This window comes from Hemiscyllium ocellatum, chromosome 46, assembly GCF_020745735.1.
Source record: "Hemiscyllium ocellatum isolate sHemOce1 chromosome 46, sHemOce1.pat.X.cur, whole genome shotgun sequence".
Taxonomy (NCBI): domain Eukaryota; kingdom Metazoa; phylum Chordata; class Chondrichthyes; order Orectolobiformes; family Hemiscylliidae; genus Hemiscyllium; species Hemiscyllium ocellatum.
The window spans coordinates 11,697,626-11,725,289 of record NC_083446.1 but is presented as its reverse complement, the minus strand read 5'-3'; the positions used below and the strand labels follow the sequence as shown (position 1 = coordinate 11,725,289).

The following is a 27,664-nucleotide window of genomic DNA, read 5'->3' as shown; positions in this document are numbered from 1 at the left end:
AGGGCTCGGTAGGAGGTAAGTCACATTTGACGAGTAACTGAACAAGACAAGCCATATAAACACATGTGGCTGCAAGAGCTGGTTAGGAGCGAGGAATACTACAGCAAGTAGCTCACCTCCTGACTCCCCTAAACCAGTCTGCCATCTACAAGGCACAGGTCAGGAATGCTCCCCACTTGCCCCTGGATGGGGGCAACTCCAACAACATCAAGAAGGTCCACACCATCCAGGAGAAAGCAGCCCCCGCTTGATTGGCACCATATCCACTCCCTCTACCACCAGCACCCAGTGGCAGCAGTGTGTACCATCTACAAGCGCACTGCAGGAATTCACCAAAGATATTTAGAACAGCACCTTTCAAACCCACATAATGACAAGGGCAGAAGATACACGGGGATACTACCCCCTCCGAGCCACTCCCCATCCCGACTTGGAAACATATTGGCCCTTCCTTCAGTATCGCTGGGTCAGAATCCTGGAATTCCCTCCCTCAGGGTGTTGATAGGTATCTCTACTGTTCATGGACTGTAGTGGTTCAAGAAGGTAATTCACCTCCATCTTCTCAAGGGGCTCAGACAGTGAGGCCTGCATCTGAGTGAATTTTCAAAAAAGCATGAAATAGTGATCAAACAGTATAAAATGGTGATTAAAAATTGTTTTGCCCACCATGTAGGGAATCCACCGTGTTTCTGTCCCCCGAGTGCTGTTGTAAAATAATGCCGTGTGTGATGGTTATTTCTGGATAAGCAGTGTTTCTGAGCAATCTACTGGCAGAGATTGCATTGGAAGTGGTCCTTTTCAGACCAGGAGGTTAAACTGCATGAAGTTACAGAATGGAATGGTTCTGTAGCATTGTGGCGTTGTGACTTGGTGGTGTCACTAATATCGATGGTGGTTAGCAGTCGTCAGAAAGAGGGAGAGCGAGTCAGTCACTGCATATGCAGAGGGGACATGCATTATTGAACAGCTCGTCGGGGTTGTCAGGAGCTGGAAGACTGAGATCATCGGCTCAGTTGTTTGCGCGGGCTCCTGGTGAGAGCTGACAGTGCCGGTGATGTATTCATACTGTGTTTATGCAGTGCTTCTCTGCTACTTCACAGCTCCATGTCCTGCATTGAATGCTGTGGTGGCCAGGGAGAAGTGACAAGCAGAATCAAATCACAGAATGGTGAAGGCGCAGACGGAGGCCATTTGTTCCATCCTGTCCATGCCAGCTCTCCAAATGAGCAAGCCGCCTCGATTCAATTTCTCCCCCTTGCCTTCCTCCCATAAACCTGCACTTTTCTTGCTGTCTGGATAAAAATGAAACTCCCCCTCCAAGGCGTGTCTCGATTGAACCAGCCTCCCGCACGCTCTCAGGGACCGCGTTCCAGATCCTGGCCACTCGCTGCGGGAATGAGTCTTTTCCTCCTGCCTCTGTTGCATGTTTCGCCAATCATTTCTGTCCCCTCCTTTTCAACGCTTTCACACATGGGAGCGACTGGTCCCTCAACACTCTGCCCAAACCCCCTCATGGTTTTAAACACCTCGATGAAATCTCCTCTCGACCTTCTCTCCTCTGAGAAAGGCTGCCCCGGTTTTGACTATATTGTCTGCAGAATGTCAGGAGACCGCTTAGAAACCTGTAAACTTCCAACAGGACGAGACAGAGTCGAAGCAGGAAGGGTGTTTCTGGTGGCTGGGGAGGCGAAAACCAGGGGCTCACACAGTGTAAGGATGTGCGTTAGGCCATTTGGGGGAGAAATGTCTTCACCCAGGGAGAGGGGAGCCTGTGGAATTCTCTGCCACAGAAAGCAGTTGAATGGTTTTCAAGAGAGAATTAGATATGGCCGAGCAAGCTCGAAGGGCCAAATGGCCTCCTCCCGTTCCTGTTTTGTGTGGTTCATCCCTGAGATCACTCTCATGAATCTTTTCCGTGCCCTGGCTTCACACCTTACTCGGCATCCAGCTCTGGATGCAATATTCCGGTTAATGGCAATTCAGCGTTCTACATAAGCTGAACGTAGCCTCCTTATTCATACTGTCTGCCATGCTGTCATTAGGTGTTGTGCACCAAGGGGACTTGTTTGGGTTTTGTCTGTGTTCTGTCTCCCAGGGTCACTCAGGGCCCGTGCGTCAGCAGATTTTCCCCCTTCCCTCCGAGAAGCAAGGCTGTTCTGTGATGTGAGGAAACCCAAGGCCCTGGTTCAAAGTTCACCCAGCTTTCTGCCTCCAATCCCTGAACGACAATCCAAAAGGGCGTGATTGCCATTTTGTGAGACCTTGCTTAAATTGATCCATCCTGCGTGCAGGCAGTTCTGGAGTGATGTGGTTTGGTCGGAATAAAATTGAAAAAGAATATAAAATTTAGCATGGCCAATCCACCCTAACCTGCACATCCCTGGGCACTATGGGACAATTTAGCACGGCCAATCCACCCTAACCTGCACATCCCTGGGCACTATGGGACAATTTAGCACGGCCAATCCACCCTAACCTGCACATCCCTGGGCACTATGGGACAATTTAGCACGGCCAATCCACCCTAACCTGCACATCCCTGGGCACTATGGGACAATTTAGCACGGCCAATCCACCCTAACCTGCACATCTTTGCACTGTGGGAGGGAACTCATGCAGATGCGGGGAGAATGTGCAAAGTCCACACAGACCGTCGCCTGAGGGTGGGATCGAACCCGGGTCCCTGGTGCTGTGAGGCAGCAATGCTAACCACTGAGCCACCATGCCATCCAAACCTCTATTGGACCACCCCTCAACCTCCTACATCCCAGTGAAAGAAGTCCCAGCCTATCCAGTCTGTCTTTACAACTTGAATTTTCCATACCCTGCAACATCCTGGTAAATCTCCTCTGAACCCTCTCCAGCTTGATAATATCCTGCCTTTAACTGGGCGACCAAAGCTGGACGTGCTATAGGAAAGATGGGAAGACGTTGGAGCGCGTGCAGAAGAGCTGCACTAGAATGGTTCCATTGTGAAACCACAGTGATGAAGATAAGGATGAAGAAGTTAGGACTGAGCTTCTCAGTGAGAAGAAGGCTCCGAGGAGATTTGATTGAGGGCTTCCAATCACGGATTCAGTAGATAGGGATAAACTGTTCCTGATTATAAATGAGAGGGGCGTAGATTTAAAGTGATGTGCAAATGATGAGTGGGTGATGTGGGAAATAGCTTTTCCACACAACAAATAGTTAGGATGTGGAAGTGTCGCAGAGGCACGTTTCATTGAAGCACCGATGGGAGTATCCAATTGTTATTTCGTTAGAAATGGTGCACAGGGATATGGAGGAGAAAACAGGAGGGGATGAAACCGGTGCAGGCAACTGATGGGCAGAAAGGCCTCCTTCTGCGCTGTAATAATTCTGTGATTCAGAACAGGGTCGTCCCGACTCTCCTAACGTTGTTAGTGCAGTTCGCTATCTGGAGGTGTTGCAACTCTTCAGGCCTTTCGAGTTTCAAGAGTGGTGGAGGTAATATTCTATTAGACTGCGGTTCAGGCCACAAACCACAGAGAAGACTCGGCAAACCTACAGACGAGTGAGTAATAGGGAACACGCTGCAGATAGCTGTCTGCCACAGAGCTCAGGAGAATTGTGCGGGAGGGAGGGCTGCCGAGTGGTGGCATTATCAGCCCAGAAATCCAGCGGCCCACTCTGACGCTCCGGGAAGTGTGGGTTCGAATCATACCTCAGCAGCTGGCAAAGCCTAAATTTGATTAGGAAAAGGCGAGGCGACGTTTGCCTCGCCCGCAATGACCTGGAAACTACCACCAGTTGTAGTCAAATCCCTTCCTTCAGAGAAGGGAATCTGCCCCCTTTACCTGGGACTGTCTTGCACGTGACTCCAGACCCACAAACACTCTCAGCTGCCGCTCCTGAGGTTGGCAGCTTCTGTTTAAGGGCTGCTGAAGTAGAGCCAAGATGGTCACATTCCCTCAGAGAATTGGATAGAAAAATGAAAAAAACGCAGTGGCGTGTTCCTGACCCCAAGTGATGTTCTCAAGCTGAACCTCCATTATGTTCAGAACTCTCCCCATGGGATCTTGTACAGTCTGTGTAGTTTGGACTTGCCACGCCCATTATAGTACAATGGTCCTGTGCCATGTCAGTGCGTGCCCAAATGAAGTGATACCCAGCCTTGGGTAGAAACGTGGCAAGTAACATTTGCAGGCAATGACTACCTCCAGTAAGAGACAATCTAACCCCTGTGTCTTGATATTCAGCTGCATTATCACCTCTGAGTCCCAACGACCAACACACTTGTGGCGGGGGGGCAGGTTACCTCGGGCCAGAAACTCTTCTGGACTCACCTCTCAGCCAAGGAGAAAGTGGGGAGTGCTGATGCTGGAGATCAGAGTCGAGAGTGTGGTGCTGGAAAAGCGCAGCAGGTCAGGCAGCATCCGAGGGAGCAGGAGAATCGACGTTTCGGGGGTAAGCCCTTCTTCAGGAATGGAGTTATTCCATTTGAAACGTCGATTCTCCTGCTCCTGGGATGCTGCCTGACCTGCTGTGCTTTTCCAGCACCACACTGTCAACATACCTCACTGTCTCAATGACTCAGGGAGACGAGAGACTAACCAACCCAGTCCAGGCATGTCTAACAGGAGGAAACTTAGACAGTGGCTGCCTCACACTTATAAAAGGTCTCTGACTTGTTAGTTAGAAGTCACAGCTAACAGAACATGCTGAGGGAAACCTGGTTGGATTGGTTATCTTCAGGATTATATTAGCTTTTACTGCAGAGAACAGAGAGAGCTCCTGAGCTGGTACAGGGCTGATCGTTTCTCCCTGCCCCAAGGTGTTCATCTACCTGGGAACCAGTCCCATAACTGTTAGCAGGCAGAGGGCCTGGGTTCTCGATAACTGGTCACTCGTCCATCGACCGATCAGCCTCTTGTTGCTGGCTGAAGTTCAATTTGGATCCAGCTGTCAGTTCCAGCTTTTCTGCAAACTATACTTCAATCTCCGCTCAACCGAGCAGCTTAAATGAGTGGCAGCCTACTCGCTTTTAAAAGCACATTGTAATCCCTAAACAGTCCTTTTCCCATTTCAACCCACAGCAGAAAATACAATAAGACCATAAAATATAGAGTCCTAGAGATGTCCAGCACAGAAACAGACCCTTCGGCCCAACTTGTCCATGCTGACCAGATATCCTAAATTAATCTGGTCACATTTGCCACCATTTGGCCCATATCCCTCCAAACCCTTCCTATTCATATACTCGTCCAGATGCCTTTAAATGTTGTCATTGTACCAGCCTCCACCACTTCTTCTGGCAGCTCATTCCATACACACACCACCCTCTGTGTAAAGAAGTTGCCCTTTATGTCCCTTTTAAATCTTCCCCCTGTCACCTTAAACCTATGCCTTCTCATTCTGGACTTCCCCACCCAGGAGAGAACAGACCTTGACTATTCACCCTATCCATGCCCCCTCGTGATTTTATAAACTTTTATATTGTCACCCCTTAGCCTCTGACACTCCCTGGAAAATAGCCCTAGTCTATTCAACCTTGACCTACACCTCAAACCCCTCCAACCCTTGTAAGTCTTTTTTGAACCCTTTCAAGTTTCACAACATCCTTCCCAGAGGACGGAGACCAGAATTGCACGCAATATTCCGCAGTAGGCCATTCAGCCCATCGGTCTGATCATCCTCGACTTCCCTTTCCTACCTCGTCTATGCAACCTTTGATTCCCTAACCGATTTAAAATCTACCAAACACAGCCTTGAACATATGTCTAAGACACAATCTCAACATGAGGACAGGAGTGAGCTTGCAGGAACCCTATCACAGGCTGAATGGAACCAAGCTCTGTTCTGTTTTTTTTTTATTGCTGTGAGTTAAATTGCACTCCAAGGCTGTATAACAAAGAACGAGAAATGTATTTTTTAAGTAACCTCTACATGGACCACAAAATGTCACTTTTTGAATATATCTCTTGTGCAGCTCAGAAGGAGTTGACAGCTATGGAACATTATATGCTGCAATCAATGATCAGATTCAGTTCCACTGATCCTCTGTGACCTTCGAACACTTAGAAAGAACTGCATTAATGTCAGCTCAGGTTTACCTGACAATGAGTCATATGCTTTCAGTCAATCACCGGCCTCTCTGCCAGGCCACACACGGATGTTCGGCACATGGTGGACGGACGTTTCGGAATTCAGAGGGGTTTTCGGGCAAATTGTCCAGGTATCACCAGGGCTGTAAGGGAAGGAGGGGTTAGATTACACGGAACAAGGCCATTCAATCTGGATCCTGTGACTGGATCCTTCTCATATCCCTAACACTTAGAGTCACGGAGTTATACAGCACGGAAACAGACCCTTCGGCCCAACTCGTACACGCGGACCAGGTTCCCCAACTGAATTAGTCTCACTTATTGAGTCATCGAGATGTACAACACGGAAGCAGACTCTTCGGCCCAACTCGCCCATGCTGACCAGATATCTTAAACTAATCTAGTCCCATTTTCGAGCATTTGGCCCAAATCCCTCTAAACCCTTCCTATTCATATACCCACCCAGATGTCTTTTCACTGTTGGAGTTGTACCCACCCCTACCACATCCTCTAGCAGCTTATTTCATATACATCACCCGCTGCCTGAGAACGTAGGCCCTCAGGTCCCTTTTAAATCTTTCCTCGTCACCTTAAACCTTTGCTCTCTAGTCTTGAACTCCCCTATCCTGGTGGGAAAAAAAAACCCTGGGCTATTCACCCTAACCCATGCACTTCATGATTGTGTAAACCTCTATAAGGTCAGCCCACAGCCTCCTACCCTCTCGGGGTATCCAGCCTCTCCTTATAACTCAAACCCTCCAGTCTCAGTAACATCTTTGTGTTTTTTACACCCTTTCTAGTTTAACAACCTCCTTCCTTGCCCCAAAACACTTTGTGTGTTGATTTTAGAGAATATTTATCCAATTCCCTATTGAATATTACTGTTGTAACTAGTTCATCGAATCATGAGGACCTTCAGTCCCTTGACCTATCTACACTAGTCCCACTTCCCAGCGCTTGAATGTTATGACATGTCAAGTAGGTAAAAAGGGCTTTTGCCCGAAACATCGATTTCGCTGCTCCTCGGATGCTGCCTGAACTGCTGTGCTCTTCCAGCACCACTAATCCAGAATGACATTTCAAGTGCCTATCCACATATTTTTTTAAAGGGGGAAAGGTTTCCACCTTCATATACCCTCCCAAGTGGTGCATTCCAGACTCCCAACATCCTCTAGGTGAGTTTTTCTTTTCTCTCGAATCCCCTCTAAACCTTCTGAGCTACACTCTAAAATTACGTTGCCATGTGGGTGACCCTTTGACTAAGTCTGATTCCTCTCCGCCCTGCCAATGCCCCTCATAATCTTATATTTCTCTCCGCCCTGCCCATGCCCCTCATAATCTTATTCCTCTCCGCCCTGCTAATGCCCCTCATAATCTTATATACCTCAGTCAGGTGACCTCCCTGTTCCAAGAATAACAACAAAGTTCCGTCAATTTCCAGATCCCAAAAAAAAACTCAACGAGCCAAAACATTTCTTCTCACCTCCCACTGTTTTAAATCTGAGACCACTTGCCAGTGAGAACTATGGCTTCTCCATTGTGTTATCAATGATGATTAAGAACAAGACAACTCTATCCTCACCTTCTCTGCTCTGAGGAGCGCAGTTCCCATGTGAACTGAAGCTCCTCATCCCGAATTCCATCTCTTTGCACACCTTGTCCCAAACTTTTGACATCCTCCCAAAGTGCATTCTGGGAAGGGGCAGGATAAACAATCCCCCGCAGCGCCTGCTCTGCCAAACCCATTCAGAATCTTCTACATCTCAGCACGATAGCCTCTCAATCTTTTAAACTCCAGAGAATATAGAGCCATTTTACTCAGCCGCTCATCACCGCTCGCCCCGTTCTCTCCCTTCCCAAGTCTCCCATGCGGGTGGGATATTCCGCGGATTGACCGTGAAGTTGGGCATAAAACTAAGAACAGGCACTGTTTGGAAAATGTGAATGTAACTCGGGTAGAGGAGAGCTCTGGATAGAGACACACAAATGTCTAAATGTAGCAACACAGCTTCCCAGAGCTCCAGCAACAGCGAAGCAGTGGGGTTCTTTTTTTTTACAACGACAGAGTTGAAACGAAAGTGGAGAAAACTGCGTTAAACATGGTTAAACTGAAACATTAGTCCTAGCCTGAAAAACGTCCACAGAGGCTGGTATCCCACCACCCTTTCTGGACTTCAATACTGCCTCATTCAGAGTCTGGTACCAGTGTGTCAGTGTCCCGGATGCTCAGCTTTTCTGTCAGCCAGGGTTCCCTGATTGGACCAGATTAACAGCTCCAATCTGGGAACTCCGATTCGAGGCAGCCCAGCTAGGCTGACCTCGTTCCAGTCACCGTTGCCGAACTGGGTATCCAGAGGCCTTGGTGAATGTCCTGAGTTACAATTCCATCCCTGAACATGTGCGTTCCGCCCGTGACAGGCTTGTGACTGCGACAACTATTGTCGATTGTCACACAAGTCCGTCCAGTTTCCTCGGGCCTCCTTCAGGAAGGGGGCCTGGCCTGTCGTTGCCCAGCCACGCGCTCATGTGACCTCAGGCTCACTCGTGAATGGGCTCGGTCCTTAACTGCCCTCTGAAAATGGCCGATCCAGTTAAGGGGGGGCCCTGCCAGTGATGTCCACCTCCTTGGGTGAAGGTCAGAAACCCTGACCAGGTTATTGGATGTATATTTGGGATGATTTCATGGATAGAACAGGTTAGGGATGAATTTGTAGGATGAGTCATGGAATCCTACAGCAAAGAAACAGACCCTTTGGTTCAACCAGTCCACACCGACCATAATCCCAAACTCTACTACTCCCATCTGCCTGCTCTTGGTCCATATGCCTTCAAATGTTTCCTGTTCACGTACTAAACTAAATGTCTTTTAAATGTTGCAACTGTACCCACAACCACCATTTCCTCTGGAAATACATTCCACACGCGAATCACCTTCTGTGTCTGAAAAAAAAGTTGCTCCTCATGTCTTTTTAAAATCTTTCTCCCCTCACCTTAAAAATATGTCCCCTCATCTTGAAACCCCCCACCCTAAGAAAAAGACGCCCGCTATTCACCTTACCTATGCCCCTCAAGACTTTATGAACCTCGATAATAGTCATTGTGTTTATGAAAGGGTTTAGTGCTGTGGATCTGAGTGGGACCAGGGGCGGGGCTACGCCTCTAAGTTAAATCACTTGAAAATATTTCCGGCTGGGATCTTTCCCCCAGGGAGCGGTGACGCGGTGGAACCTTGCTACCTCAGCAAGTGCTTGAGGTGAAAGATTGAAGGGCAAGTTGGAATAATCCAGGAGACAGGAGGTTTAGAAGGAGGTGTCGATGTTTTGTATGAGAGAGAGCAGAAACACCAGCGTGAACCAGTCAGTCCAAGTAACCCATTTCTGTCAGCGAGTACTTTGCACCACTCCGCAGCGTCCTGAAGCTGGGGCTGTGATCCCACTTTGTCGGCAATGCTCGATTATGTTTGATGTGCTCAGTGAATTGCTAAAACTGTAGCGTGGGCTGCTGAGCCGTTGTACAGATAGAGTCATCATCTGCCTCACCATTGAGATGAAACAGGCCTGCCTCTCCTGCAGAGCAATTTCCTATTTAGGCCAATTGCGCTGGCTCCCCCCAGCGAGACAGTGCAAGGCAGAAGATGACATGCCAAGCTTGAGGGTATTGTGATTGGATCCAGATTCCTTCCTGCGGAGTCCAGGCTTGGGATCTGTCTCTTCAGAAGAGCCATAAGAACAGGTGTACTTACACGAGACACCCATGTACAGACTGAGTCACACACATTCACCTGCACATTCTCACCTCGATATTCTTTCTCTCACACACACTTAGCAAAACCCACAGTCACGCAAAAACACAGGCAGAGATAACAAGCAAGAAACGCACACAGGCACATTCACAAACACATTCATATCCATGCACTCACTCACACAAACACACACAAATAATCAAATACTCATTCACACAGGCACATTCTAACACACACACATTCATGCACTCACTCACATAGATGCACACTTACAATCTCACGTGCACACATTTGTGCACTCACTCATACAGACACACATACACGTTTATTCTCACACATACATTCACACACAGGCACACGCTTACAATCACACATTCATCTCCTCACCCACAGACACGCACTTATAATCACGCACAAACAATCATGCACTCATTCACAGAGACACATACACACATTCTCACACAAATGGACACTGACAATCTCACACACACACACACTCATATCCTCATTCATATAGATACACATTCTCACACATATATTCATTCACTCACTCACACAGACATACACACGTATATTCTCACACATGTATATTCATACACACACACTTACACAGACACCTGTACATTCTCTCACACAGACACATACAGCCTCACACACAAAAAATGTGCATACCCATTCTTACACACACAATCTTGCACACCAACATTCGTACACACCAACAGAGACACACACACACACAGATATACTGATGCACATTCGCACACAGACATAGACATCTACATGCACACTGGAATAAAGGGGACTGGCAAGCTGTGAACTGTACAAAAGGAAAAGAGGTTTTCATCGCTGTAGCATGATAGAATATAGGTCAGCGTTTTAAGGCTATTTTTGTAATCTCTGCTGGAGAACACAGGTAGGCTTGGCTGGATGATAAATGAGGAGTGATTGCAAAAGGTAACCTCCGACTGCCTCCTAGTCCAAGCCCACATCCACTCGCCTCCTGCTAGAGTGAGGGAAACCTTGCTGGTTGTTGTCAGGATTGTGATCGCAACAAGAATTTAGCAATGACGGATCGGCAAAATAGACTGGTGCATCTGGACTTGTCAATCCCAAACTCTAGGGAAAGCAGTTGACCAGATCAATGGTTTCAGGAAACAGCGAGGGGAATGTCCGAGTTGTTGAAAATGGATCACATGAGGAAGAGCAGGAATGGCTGGTTCATGTGTAATTATTCTCTAGCCCTGTAAAAAAAAGCAAAGTGTGCCCAGATCTGATGCTGCTGCTTAATGTTGGGGAGAAAAATTACATTTTATCTGTCGCCGACCTTGGCGCATTACCCAGGTGCTGCCGGGATGATTCCTGATAAGAGGATGAAATTCCAGCCGTCAAAGTGGGATGGAACCTCACAAACAACACCCCAGGAAAGCTACTCTCAGGCAGAGAGTCATGGGAAAACAATGGGTGGCACGGTGGCTCAGTGGTTAGCACTGCTGCCTCACAGCGCCAGGGACCCAGACACAAGTTCCACCCTTGGGTGACTGTCCATGTGACATTTGAATGTTCTCTCCATATCTGTGTGTGTGTGTATGTTTTTGTCCCCCCACAGTCCGAATCTGCAGAGGTTAGGGTAACCGGCCATGTTAAATTGTCCCATAGTGCCCAGGGATGTGCAGGTTAGGGTGGATTGGCCGTGCTAAATTGTCCCATAGTGCCCAGGGATGTGCAGGTTAGGGTGGATTGGCCGTGCTAAATTGTCCCATAGTGCCCAGGGATGTGCAGGTTAGGGTGGATTAGCCGTGCTAAATTGTCCCATAGTGCCCAGGGATGTGCAGACTAGGGTGGATTGGCCGTGCTAAATTGTCCCATAGTGCCCAGGGATGTGCAGGTTAGGGTGGATTGGCCGTGCTAAATTGTCCCATAGTGCCCAGGGATGTGCAGGTTAGGGTGGATTGGCCGTACTAAACTGTCCCATAGTGCCCAGGGATGAGCAGATTAGGGTGGATTGGCTGTGCTAAATTGTCCCATAGTGCCCAGGGATGAGCAGATTAGGGTGGATTGGCCGTGCTAAATTGTCCCATAGTGCCCAGGGATGTGCAGGTTAGGGTGGATTGGCGGTGCTAACTTGTCCCATAGTGCCCAGGGATGTGCAGGTTAGGGTGGATTGGCCATGCTAAATTGTCCCATAGTGCCCAGGGATGTGCAGGTTAGGGTGGATTGGCCATGCTAAGTTGTCCCATAGTGCCCAGGGATGTGCGGGTTAGGGTGGATTGGCCATGCTAACTTGTCCCATAGTGCCCAGGGAAGTGTGGGTTAGATATATTAGCATGGGAACTTCAAAGTTGCAGGGATAGAGTAGGGGATGGGTCTGGGTGAGATGCTCTACTGAGGGTTTGGATGGACTTGTGGGGCCGAATGGCCTGTTTCCACATTGTGGGGATTCTGTAAACTAGTCCCACCTGCCTGCACTTGGCCCATACCCCTCCAAACCTTTCCTAATCATGAACATACACAAATGTCTTTCAAACATTGTAACTATACCTGCCAACTCCCACTGCCTCTGGATGTTAATTCCACACGTGTAAAAAAAATTGCCCCCATGTCCTTTTTAAATCTTTCTCCTCTCGCCTTAAAAATATGCGCCCCCTAGTTTTGAACTCCCACACCCTAGGGAAAAGATACCTGCCATTCACCTTTATCTAAGCCCCTCATTATATCAACCTGTGTAAGGTCAGCCTCCGACGCTCCAGTGAAAAACGTCCCTGTCTTTCCAGTCCATTTTCAGATCTCGAACCCTTCATTTCCATTGGTAAATCTTTTTCTGAACCCTCTCCCAGTTTAGTATAATCCTTGGATTCACCATGGTAAATGTAGGGCTACAGGGAATAAGGTGGGGGCGCGGGTTGGAGCTGGGTCTGGGTGGGATGTTCTTTGGAGTGCTCTTTGCAGAATCGATGGGCCAAATGGCCTCTTTCCCCACTGTCAGGGTTGCGCAATGTGTTGTGTAACTCCTGACTAATTGCCCAGAGCAATCACTCAGTGTGAGAGAGTCATTAAAAAGCCAATCACATACTGAGCTGCATTCCAAGAGCACTTGAACTCACGTGATTTATCAAGGGAATGGATGAGACCTTCTGTTCCTGAGTAAAACTAGGCTCCAGCTCTCTCCTTCCATCCCCCTACTCCTTTCACAGCTGGGAGCAGCAGCTTGCTTTCCAGCACTGTACCTGCCCCTGGAGAAATGTTAAGTTTTATTTGTCTTGCCTCTTTATAAAACACTGAAATTAACCAAAAAAACCGGAATACCCAACACACCACTTGCCTGCTACATGCTCTGAGTGAGAATGAATCTCTCCGCTACATCCACACCTCTTGCCTTTTAAATATTTGGCCGGTGCTTTGTCTTGTCGAAGCTGTGGAATTGGTAGAGGAACCTTGCTTCTAAAGGGGTCCTCAGTTCTTGCGTGAATTAACAAAAGTCTGTTGTAACTCACCGACTCCAAACCCAGTCACCTACTCAGGTGGGAGCTTAATCGTAAACCCCACCTCCTGCGGGCAAGAGTGTGACATGGTGCTATGGTCGCTGGACTAATAATCCCAAGAGCCCTTGCACTGAGGTACAAACCCCAGCCAACGGGCTGCTGGGATTGGCATTCGATGAGTTACTTGGTAAACAAGGTGTGTGAGGCTGCGAAACCGCAGAACTTTTGTCGATGAAACCCATCTGGTTCACTCATGGAGAAGGAATCCTGCCTTCCCAAGTTGGGCCCACATCGGTCTCCATGCCCTCTGAACTGGCCCGAGCAAGCCACTCAACGCAAGTGTAGTTTCATGGATGTGCAACAGATGCCAACCTTTGCCCGGGTCCCCATCAAAGAAGGTACGCCGGGAACAGGAGAGGTCGAAGGAACTCAATGTTGCCCCCACACCCAATGTTTTGTCAAATCAACCTGCCCGATGTTCAGCTGCTACCACGCGTCAAATTCTGGGCACCCCCCACTTAATTTATGGTAGATGTGGAATTGAGAGAGGGATTTGTTCAAATGGGTCTGAGGGAAGCAGGTGTGGAGAGACCAAAGAATGAATCGTAGAATTCCTACAGAATGGAAACAGGCCCTTCGGCCCAACAAGTCCAGACTGACCCTCGGAAGAGAATCCCACCCAATCTTATTACTCGACATTCACCCCTGACTAATGCACCTAACCTACACATCCCCGAACACTATGGGACAATTTAGCACGGCCAATCCACCCTAACCTGCACATCCCTGGGCACTATGGGACAATTTAGCACGGCCAATCCACCCTAACCTGCACATCCCTGGGCACTATGGGACAATATAGCACGGCCAATCCACCCTAACCTGCACATCCCTGGGCACTATGGGACAATTTAGCACGGCCAATCCACCCTAACCTGCACATCCCTGGGCACTATGGGACAATTTAGCACGGCCAATCCACCCTAACCTGCACATCCCTGGGCACTATGGGACAATTTAGCACGGCCAATCCACCCTAACCTGCACATCCCTGGGCACTATGGGGCAATATAGTACGGCCAATCCACCCTAACCTGCACATCCCTGGACACTATGGGACAATTTAGCACGGCCAATCCACCCTAACCTGCACATCCCTGGGCACTATGGGACAATTTAGCACAGCCAATCCACCCTAACCTGCACATCCCTGGACACCCAGAGGAAACCCACACAGATACGAGGAGAATGTGCAAACTCCACACAGACAGTCCCCCGAGGCTGGAATCGAACCAGGGTCCCTGGCACTGTGAGGCAGCCATGCTAACCACTGAGCCACCGTGTCATCCATTAGAAGCTGGCATCATTCCTCTTCTTAGAGCAGAGGGGGTCAAGGGCAGAGCTTGTTCCGGTGTTGTGAACTCTGAGGGCATTTCAACAAGAGCAAATCGAGAGGAACAACCCCAGGGCTGTCGGAGGGCTAAGCTGTCTGGCCCACCTTCCACCTGATTCCAGGCCCACAGCAGCACGGGTGACTCTTCCATGCTCCCAGTGGGGTACAGGCGACAAATGCCCAGAGATGGCCCCCATCCGGCAGAGAAAGATCGTCAGCTGAAAGATAAAGCAGGCTGGGCCTGTTTCCGTGCCTCTATGACAGTGGCGAGATGGGACTCCAGTGCTTGGTTGGATAGTTTTCACAAAGGGAATCTACATAGACACTTAAAGAAGACTAGGGCTATGAGGGAAAGAGCAGAAACCCTGGCCTGAGAGGAGGGCACTACCTATTGAGTGGGCAGATTGGCAGGTGCCCATCCAGCCTGTTCTTGTACCCCCAGGCTGGAACACATTGACTGGCCAACCCATTCGACCCCTCCAACTGGCCGTTCAGTTCCTCAGAAATCATCGGCTCATCTTTCGGGGGAACACGCTTGTGAGCAAACTCCCTTCGAAGGGGAGGGGTCCAATAAGGAACATGCCCAACCGTTCTTCTGCCAGCTTTGAGGAGACACAGGTGGCAAGCAGGCTCTTTAAGAGTGGCAAGGGCCCTGTGAGCTCGGAGTGTGGAGGGAATGATCGTCAATGGATGGGGAGCAAAGGGAGTTATAAGCAAAAAGACCAAAGGGAGTGACAAGGTCCGAGTTAGTGGAGCGGAGAGGGGTTTTCACGTTCCTTACGTGGTATAATCGAGAACCCATCCCTAATTTCACCTTGAATTGAGAGAGGCTCGCTTGGCCATTTCAGGGGGCAGTTAAGAGCCAACCACATCGCTGTGGATCTGGAGACGAGGCTAAGGGCGCCATACTTCCCACCCTGAAGGGCATTCGGGAATGGCATTCTCCCAACCATTAGCTTTAATTGCCTTTTAGATTCCACGATGGGGTTTGAACCCCATTGGCCTGAGCTTCCACCACCCCACTGTCTCTCTGTGAAAGGGAGAGGAGGAAGATGCTCTCAGTGAATTTGTGTATTCACACCCACTCTGTTCCTTACATCCGTCGGGTACTGAAGGGTCCCCACAGCTCAAGAGGGCGCAACTCACGCCAATGGGCTGTGGCTTGATGACTGCGTGGGGGTATGTTATATCAATGGGATCAGCTGGGGATCACTGAGGTGAAGCCCTCGAGCTCCAGGGGCTAGTTGTCATGAAGTGAGCCAATGGAAATTATTTTGGATTGCCCTCAATTGTACAGCACCGCAGTGATGGTCTATCGTCTCCCTATCCTGAGCTGGTTAGTAAAAGCAATCGTGCACGTTTTTAAATAGAGGCATGGAGTAGCCGGTCAAGGACAAATCAGTCGATTTCTATTTGTTAAAAGCATCTTTGGATCGTACAGGTGATTGATGTTAAAGTGTAAGATCAGCCAAGGCCTCTGTCAATGTCAGAATGGGTTCAAATGGCAGAACTACCTCCTCCTGCTCCAGTTTCTCATTAGCTTGGCAGTCATTTCTGAAGGAAAATTGTCATCATTGGGAGAGTTTTTTAATCTAAATCACGGCACGGTGGCTCAGCGGTTAGCATGGCTGCCTTACAACACCAGGGACCCGGGTTCGATTCCGCCCTCGGGCGACTGTCTGCCTGGAGTTTGTACGTCCTCCCCGTGTCTGTGTGGGTTTGCTCCGGTTTCCTCCCATAGTCCACAGATGTGCAGGTCAGGGTGGATTGGCCGTGCTAAATTGCCCATAGTGTTAGGTGCATTAGTCAGGGGTAAATGTGGGGAATGGGTCTGGGGGCTTACTCTTCAGAGGGTTGGTGTGGACGTGCTGGGCCGGTTTCCACACTGTAGGGCATGTATGATTCTATGATCACCCGAAGGGTCTAAAATTAAACCGTCAAGAATACGATGGTGCAGTGGGTTCGCATCTCAGGTTACCTTTGGTCCTAAACGTTGCAGGGTATGAAATATGGCCAGACAGGCTGAGTATTTCCTGAAAAGCCCTTCCATCATGCACTCCCAACCCAACCGCCATTGGGTAGGTGTGTGAGAGGCAGAGATATGCCAATAGGTGATGGCAAATGCATGGCAATTACAGGTCCATGGTCACCAAGACCACCTCATGCAGGAACAGTTTGGAGTTGATGAAACAGACACACGTGACCCCCCCGCTTCCCAAGACCTGACAAAACCTTGCACCAATCTGGCAAATTCAAACAGTTGCATTCAGTGACTACAATTCCAACAGCAGGTTGATGGAATTTGCTTGCAACAGCTCAATTAAGGCCGGCGTGTCTGGTGAATTATAATTTTCGTGACCAGCGGGGTTAACTCGATCTTCCAATCCCGCAAAACAACCGAAGTAGGATTCTCCCGTCCGTGCTGTCCGAAGTGGGAACTTGGGACCAGCAGGGAAGGTTATGCAGCTTCCCCTGCAGGGACGGTCATGGTTGGGCACCGTGACCGTTTCAAAGGGCTCCGATCCGTCTCATCACAAAGCAGAGGTTGCCACTTGTGGACCAGGCCAGAGCCAAGGGGGCTGTCAGTGTCTCAAATATCCACGCGTGTTCATCACCCCTCCCTCACTGTCCTTGATCCAAGTGGCTCGCTGAGTTATTTCAGGGGACACTTAAGAATCATAGAATCATGCAGTACAGAAGGATCCCTTCACTCTGTCGAGTCTATACTGCTGAAAGAATACTACAACCAACAGTAGTCCCAGCACCTGGAATGTTATGGCATTTCAAGTTCCCATCCATTTACTTATTCCTTGAAATGATTGTGAGGATACCTGCGTCAATCACTCTCCCAAGTAGCGCATCATTGTGTGGACAAGCAGCCGCGGGTCAGTGATATTGTGGGCAACGCAGTGGTTAGCACTGGTACCTCACAGTCCCAGGGACCCGGGGTCAGTTCCAGCATGTGCGTGACCGTCTGTGTATGGAGTTTGCATACTCTCCCCCGTGTCTGTGTGGGTTTCCTCCCACAGTCCCGAGATGTCGAGGTGAGATGGATCAGCCATGCTAAATCGCCCACAGTGTCCAGGGATGCACAGGCTCTGTGGGGTAGCCATGGGAAATGTTGCGGGGTATGGGTGGGCTGCTGTTGGGAGGGTCAGGGTAAACCAGATGGGCCGAATGGATCCTTTATTAGTATGGCGGATTGACCTACTCTGGCACAGCCTTCAGCGGTAAATTCACAGTCACCACTGAGACCGCAACTTAACCTCTCGTTGTCCCTGTCCCTGCGGTGTTTCATGGAGACGGTGTCGAGGGAACTTTGCTTTCCATTTACTTTGAGTTCAAACAAGTGGTGGAACCTTTACTCTGTATTTTAACCCTTTCTTGTCCCTGTGCCGGGCGTCCTTAATGGGTATCGTGACGAGGGCACCATACTTTAAGTTCTATCGCATCATAGAAACGTACAGTACAGAAACAGATCTTTTAGTCCACTCGCCCAAGCCCATGAGATATCTGAAATGAGTCTAATCCCATTTGCCAGCACCCGGCCCATATCCCTCCAAACCCTTCCTATTCATGTCCCCATCCAGATGCCTCTTAAATGTTGCAATTGTACCAGCCTCCACCACTTCCTCTGGCAGCTCATTCCATACACGTACCACCCTCGGTGTGAAAAAAGTGCCCCTTGAGTTCCTTTTAAATCTTTCCCCTCTCACCCTAAACCTATGCCCCTCTAGTTCAGGACTCCCCCACCCCAGGGAAAAGACTTTGTCTATTTACCCTTTCCATGCCCCTCATGATTTTATAAACCTCGATAAGGTTTATGCTCCAGGGAAAACAGCCCCAGCCTGTTCAGCCTCTACCTATAGCTCAAACCCTCCAACCCTGGCAACATCCTTGTCAATCTTTTCTGAACCCTTTCAAGTTTCACAACATCCTTTCTATAGCAGGGAGACCAGAATTGCATGCAATATTCCAACAGTGACCTAACCAATCTCCTGTAGAGCCGCAACATGACCTCCCAACGTCTTTACTCAATACACTGGCCAATAAAGACAAGCAGCAAATGCTGAGGGAACTTTACTTCCAATTTCCTATGAGCTCAAGGGGTAGAGAGAGCTTCACTCCATGTTCATCTCCATACTCTCCCTGGCCCAGTAATGTTGGTCTCAGGCAGTGTCGAGGGAGCTTTACTGTCCACTCATTTCAAGTCTAAAGGAGTCAAGTGAGCTTTACTCAGTATTTAACCTGGTGCTGTCTGTATCTTGGGAGTGTTTGATAGGGGACAGGGCAGAGGGAGCTTTACTCTGTATCTAACCTTGTGCTGTCCCTGTCCTAGGGAGTGTTTGATGGGGAACAGTGTAGAGGGAGCTTTACTCTGTATCTAACCCTGTGCTGCCCCTGTCCTGGGGAGTGTTTGATGGGGGACAGTGTAGAGGGAGCTTTCCTCTGTATCTAACCTTGTGCTGTCCCTGTCCTGGGGAGTGTTTGATGGGGGACAGTGTAGAGGAAGCTTTACTCTGTATCTAACCCTGTGATGTCCGTATCCTGGAGAGTGTTTGATGGGGAACAGTGTAGAGGGAGCTTTTCTCTGTATCTAACCCCATGCTGTCTGTATCCTGGGAGTGTTTGATGGGGGACAGTGTAGAGGGAGCTTTACTCTGTATCTAATCCCGTGCTGTCCGTATCCTGGAGAGTGTTTGATGGGGGAGGAGATTTACTCTGTATTTAACCCTGTGTTGTCACTGTCCTGGGACTGTTTGATGGGAAACAGTGTAGAGGGAGCTTTACTCTGTATCTAACCTTGTGTTAACTCTGTTGTTGCTGTCCTGGGACTGTTTGATGGGGGACAGTGTAGAGAGAGAGCTTTACTCTGTATCTAACCCCGTGCAGTCCCTGTCCCGGGTGTGTTTGATGGGGACAGTGTAGAGGGAGCTTTACTCTGTATCTAACCCCGTGCTGTCCCTGTCCCGGGTGTGTTTGATGGGGGACAGTGTAGAGGGAGCTTTACTCTGTATCTAACCCCGTGCAGTCCCTGTCCCGGGTGTGTTTGATGGGGGACAGTGTAGAGGGAGCTTTACTCTGTATCTAACCCCGTGCAGTCCCTGTCCCGGGTGTGTTTGATGGGGACAGTGTAGAGGGAGCTTTACTCTGTATCTAACCCCGTGCTGTCCCTGTCCCGGGTGTGTTTGATGGGGACAGTGTAGAGGGAGCTTTACTCTGTATCTAACCCCGTGCAGTCCCTGTCCCGGGTGTGTTTGATGGGGGACAGTGTAGAGGGAGCTTTACTCTGTATCTAACCCCGTGCAGTCCCTGTCCCGGGTGTGTTTGATGGGGGACAGTGTAGAGGGAGCTTTACTCTGTATCTAACCCCGTGCTGTCCCTGTCCCGGGTGTGTTTGATGGGGACAGTGTAGAGGGAGCTTTACTCTGTATCTAACCCCGTGCAGTCCCTGTCCCGGGTGTGTTTGATGGGGGACAGTGTAGAGGGAGCTTTACTCTGTATCTAACCCCGTGCAGTCCCTGTCCCGGGTGTGTTTGATGGGGACAGTGTAGAGGGAGCTTTACTCTGTATCTAACCCCGTGCTGTCCCTGTCCCGGGTGTGTTTGATGGGGGACAGTGTAGAGGGAGCTTTACTCTGTATCTAACCCCGTGCAGTCCCTGTCCCGGGTGTGTTTGATGGGGGACAGTGTAGAGGGAGCTTTACTCTGTATCTAACCCCGTGCAGTCCCTGTCCCGGGTGTGTTTGATGGGGACAGTGTAGAGGGAGCTTTACTCTGTATCTAACCCCGTGCTGTCCCTGTCCCGGGTGTGTTTGATGGGGGACAGTGTAGAGGGAGCTTTACTTTGTATCTAACCCCGTGCTGTCCCTGTCCTGGGGAGTGTTTGATGGGGGACAGTGTAGAGGGAGCTTTACTCTGTATCTAACCCCGTGCAGTCCCTGTCCCGGGTGTGTTTGATGGGGACAGTGTAGAGGGAGCTTTACTCTGTATCTAACCCCGTGCTGTCCCTGTCCTGGGGAGTGTTTGATGGGGGACAGTGTAGAGGGAGCTTTACTCTGTATCTAACCCCGTGCAGTCCCTGTCCCGGGTGTGTTTGATGGGGGACAGTGTAGAGGGAGCTTTACTCTGCGTTCAAATGAATTGAGACTGAAACTAACTTCCTGTTTCAGATTGTAATCAACTGCATCCTAAACCCTGGTAAGATTTGACCCCATGTTCCCAAGAACATTACCCCAGAGCCTCTGGATGACCAGCGCAGTGTCATCACCGCTACACACCCAGACTCCGCACCCTGAAGGGGGAACGGGACAGGTTCTCGCCTGGGGTAGACTCTGCATAGCACGCACTCGCAGGCTGACCTCCTGCCCTGGTTTCCGAGCTGGTCTTGTGGAAAACCTGGGAGGGGTTTCCCAAAGTAAGCGCGGGGAGGCGCGAATGGCAATTTCCAAGATGTCCTGATCCAACCCGAGTGATTAGCACAAGATTTCAGACCCTGGTGAAATGAGTTCATATGTCTGTATTTACATCAGAGTTACTTCCAGTCAACGTACATTGGTAACTTTGGCAAACAAATAGAAATCAGACTGATCGGGTGAATGCGAAAACAGCACATCAGAATTGACATTCAAATAATCAAGAGAGTGTCGCGTCGTTTCGGGGAGTAGGGGAGGGAAATATTCCCCATGTTTAGCGGTAAGCTTCACATTCCAGGTGGGAGCTGCGCCTCTTCCCTTCCTCCTCCCTCCGCCCCCCCCCCAACCCCTTGTAAACCCGTCCCCTCCCTCCATCCCCATTCTCTGACTCCCTTTCATGGTCCGGTTCAGCTCCCCCCCAATATTCCTGGGACACCTGGCACAGGCAAAGGGGAGCAGCGGAGCGGGACTTTCTCATTAACCACACTATCCCGCCCCCCTCACCCAACCCCACCACAAAAAAGGTCTTGTTGCTGGATCCGGCTAAAAGACACGGAGCCAGGGAGTTTGACCCACCCCCCTCCCCCTCTCCCACCCCCTTTAAACCCTCCTCCCCCTCTTCCCCCCTCCCCCCTCACCCCCAGGGGCTGAAACCACAAACCCCCTCCACGCGTCAGTGGCTCCCAATGGGTTGGCACATTTAGGTGCCACGTTGGCAGGAAGGCTCGTGCAGCACGGGGAGCAGGCCCTTCGGCCCGACTCCTCCCTGCCGGCCAGGTTTCCCAAAACTGAAGCCTCCCCATTTGCTCAGCATTTGTCCCGGTATCCTTCCAAACCCGTTTCCTGCACATCCAGATGTCTTTTAAATGGGGGGGAGGCCATTGCACCGGCTACTTCCTCAGGCAGCCCATTCCAGACACGCACCACCCCCTCTGCGTGAGAATGTCACCCCTCGGGTCCTTTTGAGAAGTTGCCCCCCTGTCAGTCCTCAACTCGTAGCTCTTGCCCCCTCCCCCCACCCTCCTTTGTTGCCGGCGGTGGTGTTCGCGGGGTGAGGGGGGAGCGGGTGGGATTTGATCCGCTGCCAGTCGCTCTCCCTCTCTCTGGGCTCGCCACCCGTTCAGACGACGCTCTCCTCCAGCTCCTGGGAGCCGCTGAAGACGCCCTCCTCGCCCCGCGTTGCCGTGACCCCAGCTTCGGCGTAGCGCAGCAGCGTGCCGTGCACCGACCGGCTCCTCCTAGTCCAGACCACGCTGAGGCGCTTGGCATAGCCGCGGCGGGCGGTGGAGGACGAGGTGCCCAGGTCAAAGGAGCAGCTGCGGCTGGCCTTGGGTTGCGGCGCTGGGGGTCTCATCGCAGGCTCCGTCTGGGCCCCCCTGGCCCGCGCCCTGGGCCTCACCTTCCTCCGCGGCGGTTTGACCCTCTCCCTGACGCCGGGGTCCGCCAGTCGCGGGGCGGCGCCGTTGGTCTGGGAGTAGACATCGCTGACCTTGGGCACCCGGCGCCCGCCACAAGCCCTGAGCTTGAGCAGGGCGGCCACACCGAAGACCAGCAGGGCCACCATGACGGCGCCGCCCACCGCCACGCTCAGGGTGCCGCCCAGGAAGTGGGCCCGCAGCAGCCGGCAGTGCGGGTACTCCTCCTCCTTGGTGCCGAAGCGGGCGCAGCCCAGCACCCGGGTGGCCGCCAGCTGGGTCTCGCTGTCTCCGTAGATGGCCAGGACACACAGGTCGTACTCCGCTCCCGGCGCCAGGTTTCGCAGGGTGAAGGCCCGGCTGCTGGATGGCACTATCCTGGGAGAGAGGTCAGACAAGGGAGAGAGGTCAGAGGTCACCGTGTTCAACAACCCTTCCTCCCACCCCCTTCCCCCTCACACCCCATCCCTAATACATCGGTGCAAGAGGGGGCCATTCAGCCCCTTGGAACCTGTTCCACTGTTCAATATGATCGTGCAACTCAGTCCCCGTCTTCTACCTCCACACCCTTTGTGGGTGGCACGGTGGTTAGCACTGCTGCCTCACAGCGCCAGAGACCTGGGTTCAATTCCCGCCTCAGGCAACTGTCTGTGTGGAGTTTGCACATTCTCCCCGTGTCTGCGTGGGTTTCCTCCGGGTGCTCTGGTTTCCTCCCACAGTCCAAAAAATGTGCAGGTTAGGGTGAATTGGCCATGCTAAATTGCCCGTAGTGTTAGGTAAGGGGTAAATGTAGGGGAATGGGTCTGGGTGGGTTGCACTTTGGCGGGTTGGTGTGGACTTGTTGGGCCGAAGGGCCTGTTTCCACACTGTAACTAAACTAATCTAAACCCTTTGAGCCAGCTAGCCCCCAGTGATACATCTACCTCCATCTCGGACGCATTGTGTTCAATGGGATAATGGCCCTTCCCCTTGAGCCCTTTAGTCTTCGGAACCATATCCAACTCCTTCATGAAAACATTCAGTGCCTTACTGTGTTTGAAGTTGTGAAGCCCAGTGTGTCTTGAGGAGGATGAGGAAAAAACATTGAGGAAGTGGAAGGCAGAGGGGGGAGAGGTGTGCAGAGGCTTAAGGTAGGGGTGCCAGCCGGAGGTAGATCCATCGGTCGGGGGAAGACAGGAAGCAACGGGGAATGGGACACTCAAGCTGGTGGCACATGGGGGTGCCGCATGTGGGTCAGGGTGGACAGCGGGATTCTGGAGGGTAAGGCAGGAAACACTGAGGCCAGGGCCTAACGGCTGCATAGAAAGAGGTCCTTCGGCCCATCACTTCCATACCAGTAATCCCATTTCCCAGTACGTGGCCCGTACACTTCTATACTGTGGTGTTTCAAGTGCTTCTTCAATGTTATATGAGGGTTTTCCTGCCTCCCCTACCCTTCTGGGTGAAGACATCCTGTTCTCAAATCCCCTCTGAACCTCCAGCCTCTCACCTTAAATCTATGGCCCCTGTATGTGATCCCTCAACTGACGAGATACATTCCTTCCTGTCTACCCTCTCTATGGCCCAATAGGGATTTGGCTAGCTCATTTGGTTGGACAGCTGGTCTCTGATACCAGCATAGTGGGTTTAATCCCTGCACTGGCTGAGATTGCTCTTTCTAAACCTTTCCCCTCACCTGAGGTGTGGCGACTCTCCGGTTAAATCACCACCAGTCACCTCTCTCCCTCTAAATAGCTCTATGAAACTATGACAATGAACATTATGCACAGCAACAAAAAGCAGAATTTGCTGGAAAAACTCAGCTTCTGAGGAGAAAACTCAGCTTCTGTAGCTAATTCACGTCCAGAATTGAACGTCTTGCCTCCATCATTGAAGTATGTTTCTGTTGATGTTAACTACTCCAAAAACTGAATTAGATTGTAATGTTACATCTGTACATATCAAATAAGATATTTTCTCAACATAAGGAAGCACAGTACAGGCCCTTCATGTTAATTAGATTCCCTACAGTGTGGAAACAGGCCCTTCGGCCCAACCAGTCCACACCGACCCTCCGAAGAGTAACCCACCCAGACCCATTTCCCTCTGACCAATGCACCTAACACTATGGGCAATTTAGCACGGCCAATCTACCCTGACCTGCACATCTTTGGACTGTGGGAGGAAACCGGAGCACCCAGAGGAAACCCACGCAGACACGGGGAGAACGTGCAAACTCCACACAGTCAGTCACCCGAGGCTGGAATCGAACCTGGGAACCTGGTGCTGCAAGACAGCAGTGCTAACCACTGTGCCATCGTGATGTTGTGCTGGCCTTTTATCCTACTCTCAGATCAGACTGACCTACATACCCTACATTGTACAAACGTACATGTGCCTATCCAAGAGTCACTTAAATGTCTCCAATGTAGATGTTTTCTCTTCACAAATGCTGCCAAACCTGCTGAGTTTTTCCAGAAATTTCTATTCTTGTTTCTGATCACCAGCATCCACGGTTCTTTCGGTTTAATATGACACACACAACTCTAGATTAGCTCTGAAATTTTACCCCCACGACTAACGCTCAGAGTTTCCCATTGAGGCGATGCAGCAAAAATCCTCAGATAGCCCCTTCCAAAACCCAGGACCTCTCCCTGGAAATACATCACCGTTCCTTCTCTGTCGCTGGGACAAAATCCTGGAACTCCCTCCCTAACAACACTGCCTGTGACCCCCACAGCTCAAGAGGCTACAGAGTTTCAAGAAATAGGCACCCCCCCCCCCCCCCACTCCCATCTTCTCAAGGGGCAGTTAGAGACAGGCAATCAATGCTGGGCGCAAGGGGCAGTTAGGGACAGGCAATCAATGCTGAGCCCAAGGGGCAGTTAGGGACAGGCAATCAATGCTGGGCCCACCTTCTCAAGGGGCAGGCCATCAATGCTGGGCCCAAGGGGCAGTTAGGGACAGACAATCAATGCTGGGCCCAAGGGGCAGTTAGGGACAGGCAATCAATGCTGGGCCCACCTTCTCAAGGGGCAGGCCATCAATGCTGGGCCCAAGGGGCAGTTAGGGACAGACAATCAATGCTGGGCCCAAGGGGCAGTTAGGGACAGGCAATCAATGCTGGGCCCAAGGGGCAGTTAGGGACAGGCAATCAATGCTGAGCCCAAGGGGCAGTTAAGGACAGGCAATCAATGCCGGGCCCACCTTCTCAAGGGGCAGTTAGGGACAGGCAATCAGTGCTGGGCGTTGCCGAGACTGGAGAGTCTGAATGCTGAGGAGAGACTGGAGAAGCAGGGACTTGTGCCCCTGAATAGCCAAGGTCCTTTCCCCCAGGAGTCCGGCACCAGGCGGTGAAGGTGTAGGCGTGAGGGGGAACGGTTTAAAAACGGACCTGAGGGAGCAACTGTTTCACACAGAGGGTGGTGCATGTACGGAAGGAGCTGCCGGGGAAGTGGTGGAGGCTGGTACAATGACATTTAAAGGACTTCTGGATGGGAATGGCGTAGAAGGATATGGGCCAACAGGGATGTCTAGTCAGCACAGACGGGTTGGGCCCAAAGGCCTGTTGCTGTGCATGGGGTTTGAACATTGGCACTGCACCACAAGCTCGTTTGGCATGTGCCATCTAAGGGGTGAGGGTGGTGGAGACATGAAGATGTTGCTGATTGGTCTGAACAGTCGATCAATTAGTCCGCCCCGGGGTCTGAGTGAGACCAGGTCTGGAATGTCGTTGCTCTCCGTACTGAAGGAGGGATACACTTCCTTTGGAACCAGGTCTCAGGAGATTCACCCGCCTGCTACCCCGGGACCAAAGGGGTTTGCTCTCTGAGGAAAGGGTGGGGCTGGATCTTCAGAGGGGTGGGTGTTGGTGGCGATGGTCTTCTCTGTTTCAGTCTGCTCCTGAGGGGTTCACGGCAGGGTCAGCACTGACAGGGCGTTTTCCCTCGCGGTGGGCAGGGTTTCGGAATTAGGACTCTCCCTTTTCAAACCGGGAGGAGGGTGAATATCTTTGGTCAGCGGGCAGTATGCCTCTGGAATACCCGTCCCCGGGGAAACGCTGGACGCTAGATCATGAAGGCCAAGTGGGACAAGCGAGCAAAGGGTGGAGGAAAGGGGGCTGTTGTAACTGGAGAGGGTGGGGGAATGGGCGCAATACCATTGTGACTAGAGGGGAGTTGGGGGCGTGGGCTGGAGGCTGTTGTGACTGGGGGGACGGTGTGAGGCGTGGGCTGGAGGCCGTTGTGACTGGGGGGACGGTGTGAGGCGTGGGTTGGAGGCCTCATTTACGGTCGCCCACCATCTTCTTGGGTTGCAGAGTAGGCCCGAGGAGTTGCCCTTGCTCCCAGCCGCTCGGCAGAAACCCATTTGCCGAAGCCTACACTATGAAAGGCAGTTTTGCCTAATCGTGGGCACCGCGTGCTTGTTGCTCCCTCGCCCTCGTTGAGAGTTTAGGCTGAGCGTGAATTCAAGGGAAAGGGGTTGCCAGCTACGCGATGTCTTACTGCAATTTCGGTTCCCTCTGGCATCCTTCACATCAGGCGGCCTGTGCCCTGACCCACCCCTCCAAGATTGCTGAAACGTATTTACTCGCCTTTTATCTAAGTCACTGCTCTGGGATCATGCTGTGCCCCGGAGTGTGACAAAGCGCAGAATGACGGAATTGCTGCGGCGCGCACTGAGGCCGTTTGGCCCATCATGTCTACACTGGCATCTTCAATTGAGCAGTTCACTGCCAACACTCCCTCTACCCTGGCTTCCTCCCCCTTCCCAACCATTTAAAATCATGAGGGGCAAAGATAAGGTGAATGACAAGTGAATTTCCCGGAGGGTGGGAGATTTCCAAACCAAGCAGCATGTTTTTAAGGCGAGAGGAGAAGGAATTGAAAAGGACATGTGGGAGGCAACGTTTTTACACAGAGAGTGGTTTGTGTGTGGAATGAATTGCCAGAGGATGTGGGGACAGTTACAGCTTTTAAAAGACATTTGGATAAGTTCACAAATAGGAATGGTTTGGTGGGATATGGGCCGAGCACAGGCTAGTGGGACTAGTTTAGTTTGGAATTAAGCTCAGCGTGGACTGATGGGACCAAAGGGTCAGTTTCTGTGGCAAGTGGTGAAATTTGAATCCAGGAAAATCCGGATGCTATAAATCTAGCCTCTGTGCAGTGATTGG

The 27,664-nt window shown here is 51.0% G+C and overlaps 2 protein-coding genes across 5 annotated transcripts in view; one reads left to right on the top strand and one right to left on the bottom strand.

Moving 5' to 3' along the window:
• LOC132836369 (pyruvate carboxylase, mitochondrial-like) overlaps positions 1-27,664 on the top strand; it is a 721,522-nt gene that overhangs the window by 391,385 nt on the left and 302,473 nt on the right. The window lies entirely within an intron of this gene.
• lrfn4a (leucine rich repeat and fibronectin type III domain containing 4a) overlaps positions 21,739-27,664 on the bottom strand; it is a 28,965-nt gene continuing 23,039 nt past the window's right edge. The window contains exon 3 of the mRNA XM_060855344.1: positions 21,739-22,887. Coding sequence (XP_060711327.1) covers positions 22,215-22,887 — 673 coding nt within the window. The 3' untranslated portion in view covers positions 21,739-22,214. The remainder of the gene's footprint in view (positions 22,888-27,664) is intronic.